The sequence below is a fragment of the Austrofundulus limnaeus genome, unplaced genomic scaffold (assembly GCF_001266775.1).
Source record: "Austrofundulus limnaeus strain Quisiro unplaced genomic scaffold, Austrofundulus_limnaeus-1.0 Scaffold91, whole genome shotgun sequence".
NCBI classification, from domain to species: domain Eukaryota; kingdom Metazoa; phylum Chordata; class Actinopteri; order Cyprinodontiformes; family Rivulidae; genus Austrofundulus; species Austrofundulus limnaeus.
Window position 1 is genome coordinate 78285 of NW_013952493.1, and position 3355 is coordinate 81639.

A 3355-nucleotide genomic window follows, 5' to 3' on the forward strand; every position below is an offset into this window, starting at 1 on the left:
CACACACACACACACACACACACACACACACACACACACACACACACACACCATTGGCCTTCATGCCTCAGACAGTCTCAGACCAGAACTGACAATTGTCTGTGTCCTTTTCTCTTTTTTCTCTTCGCCGCCGCTCTTGTTCTGTCCCTCTCCCCCTCTTTTTTTTCTCCTCCCTCACCTCCTTGGGGGCCACCCTTCAGCTACACAACCTAAATACTTATTAGGACACTTGGACATTTCTATCTCATTTGATTAAAGAAGCTAAAGCTAAGATTGTAATCAGGAGAAGTGGGACTCAAAGCGAATAGCAAAAACAAGGTCAATCGACCGTTTGTTTTATTCATCATTATCCCTTACTTGTAGCTCTGGTTTGATTCTGCTTTGACTTTTAAAATGTTAAAGAAATATTTCTTCTTCACTGACRATTGTTGCTGCACACTCAGGATGAGATGATTAGAAAATAAAAAAWTTTTAACATGACTTACTGGTTCACTCAACAAGACAAGTTTATTTCAAAGGGCCATTTTATAACACAATAATATACTAAATTAAACTGAACTGAAGTGGACTTAGTTTAAATTGTTATGAAGTGGGTGGCATTGCATTTTAAGTAGAAACACTTGAGGTTGTAAATGGCTGGAAATGAGCTTTATTGGAAGTCAACTTTAGATCACTTTATGTTTAAAACACCTGAGAGGGTTTTTGTTGTAAACGGGTGCTTAAAAAATTACTTCATTGGATGAACGTCTGCAAACAGTATTGAAATGATGAAAAGTAAGTAGTGGTAAACCATAATAAACACGGGTGGAGAAAAAAGTTTGAGAATATAAAAAAATGAACTTTACCGTCAATCCCCAGAACGCCGTTTTGTTTATTTTCATCAGACACCTCAAACTTGTTAATTATTTCTGCAACGTACTCTGTGGTCACACTGGTCATCTATGGAAAAAAAAACATGAACACAAGACGTGCAGCAACTGTGGTTAAATCTTTTGAAGTACTGTAAGTATTAAACACTGCTGGTAGTCAAATTTAAAAAAAAGAGGCAAAGAAAATACTTGCTTATATTCATGATAAATAATTTTCTGTAAACTTTAATGACTCACCTTCTGCTCATTGTGCAGAAAGTTGGCGAGCTCATCCGCTGTCAGGTGGTCCTTCCTGTCACTGTAGGCCATCATCAGCAGGAACAGGTCCCGTCTGAGAGACATCATCTTGTAGAAGACCGAAAACTCTTCGTACGTTAGCGTGCCCTGCTGATCATCTGTGTCTGCTTCCTGGGAAGGTAATAATTAATAAATCTTTTATTTTTGGATTGTTTGACCAAATTAGGATTGCTTCAGCTGTTTATGATGGTGACATCACTTCAAATACAGCATCTCTGTGCTTTGTCTAAAAATAAATTAGTGTTTCTTCCTGTCTCTGCACATATTGAGTCTTTGAGAAAGTATCAAGTTGCAGGTAGTTACTGCGCCGCAAACAAAGAACACTATAATATGAGGGTCAGGTTCCATATCTCCTGCATCACGATAAAACTGACTCAATTTCGTGCTCATGAGAAATCAGCAAACATGAAGCTGGTGTCAAAATGAATTAAAGTTTAGAATGATCAGTCAGACTGTCAGGAGCAGAAGCCCTGAGGAGCAACAGAGCAGCATTGAACAAAAGAGCAAAGACGCAACAACTAGAACAATTAAACAAGATTAAACCTTTCAGATCATCTTATGTGGAGAAATGATGGAATTGTTGCTATTTTAGTCAAAACCTTGATACTGACATGATACACAGATACCCATGTTTGTCTTGACTAAGGGCTATTAGCTTTAGTGTTGAACTGGGTTGATCAACTTTTAAGTGATTCATGGGATATTTTGCTAACAGCTAAAAAGTGTTATTGTTAATAGCTACTGCCAAAGCTTTCAACAAAATTCTTATGCAATGTACTCAGAATATGCATTGGGAAAGACTCCCAGCTACTAAAACCAAATTTTGGTTTAAAATCTGCAAGACTGGCTGAGTTATGATCATTTTTGTRTTGGCTAAGATTATTCAGCTGTGGCAGCCATCTTGATTCAGACTGACACCTAAAGTTAATCAGTTCTACATCCAGTGGTTGTTTTCTGGAGTTTCACAATAATCTGTTTAGTTCATGAGAAACTTTGCCACTATGTTGAACAAACAGAAACAGGTTAAAGCATTGCTTTATCATCAATACTGGTGGAAAGTTATAAGCCAAATCAGGTTTTACAACATTGTAAGTAAAAAAATGGTTTAAAATAAACAATTTTGCAGACATGTCATGTTCAGATGTGCATCACTTTCTCTGCGTCTTTAAACTTGTGTTTCTCTTCTTACACAAACACCATTTTGTACCAATAATCAGACCTAAAGTTCCATTCTGTCCTGCTGCCTTTGCTCCATTTCTTCATTGGTATCCAGAATCTGATATTACCTAAACCCCATGGGGCCCATTTGACTCCATGCCAAATCTAATAATACCAACAAACACCTCCATCACATTCCCTTAATGTCTCTGTTGGGGAGACTGGGGACTACATCACGTACACAACCAGCAGGATAAATCAYTCTGATGGTCTCGGAGAGCTCGAAATGAAAACAAACAGATTTTAAAGTATTTTAAGCAATGCAAGCTGTTCAAAAGTGGCAATGGTACCGTCTGTCGCTGCTTAAATTAARGAACATCAAGCAAAAACCTTCTGTTTTCTGATCTGTACCCAAAAAGGGACTTATTTTGAGTTATTTTGCATGATCAGGAAAAATGAAAAYACTAAGTTTGCACCAAACAAGTTTAGGAAACAGGAGAAGTAAAGCCTTGTGGGCAAATTGTTTGGATTTTTTTTAAGTATGTCTGCAAATATAAAGAAAGAAATGGTGGTTTGCTGGTCTGGTCTGGTCAAAGGAATGTCAAAAGTTATTTAAAAAGCATATTTCTCTGGTTTTTAAGACTGAGCGATCACATTCGCTGAGTTGATAAATGAACTTGTTTAATGCCGATTTGACTCAAATTTGAATCAAAAGTTGGATAGATTCATGAGTCCTGATAAAGATGAACAAACTGTTTGCTTATCATCATGTAAAAATGCTGCAAAAAAGTGTTGTTCAGTGTCATTTTGGCTGCTTTTAAAGGGATCCATGATTAATTGTAACATTAGACTTTATTTAATAAACATATGTTTTAACTGTAAAATAAAGACTGTAAAAATACTGTTGGCTGTTCAGTTTTGTAAATTTTTAAAAATACATTTTAACATGGACGGGGCCATTTTATTTCCACACAAAGCATTTTGGGTAAATGATGACATGGATAGGTCCTCGGTGTGAGTGAGCTATAGCC

The 3355-nt window shown here is 36.7% G+C and overlaps 1 protein-coding gene across 5 annotated transcripts in view; it reads right to left on the reverse strand.

Annotated features, from left to right (window-relative positions):
• The window catches only part of plch1 (phospholipase C, eta 1), a 73825-nt gene that overhangs the window by 30015 nt on the left and 40455 nt on the right, over positions 1–3355 (reverse strand). For all 5 annotated transcript variants that reach the window (XM_014012383.1, XM_014012385.1, XM_014012382.1 and 2 more), the window contains 2 exons: positions 1107–1277; positions 846–939 (listed from right to left, as the gene is read on the reverse strand). In XM_014012383.1, coding sequence (XP_013867837.1) covers positions 846–939; positions 1107–1277 — 265 coding nt within the window. The remainder of the gene's footprint in view (positions 1–845; positions 940–1106; positions 1278–3355) is intronic.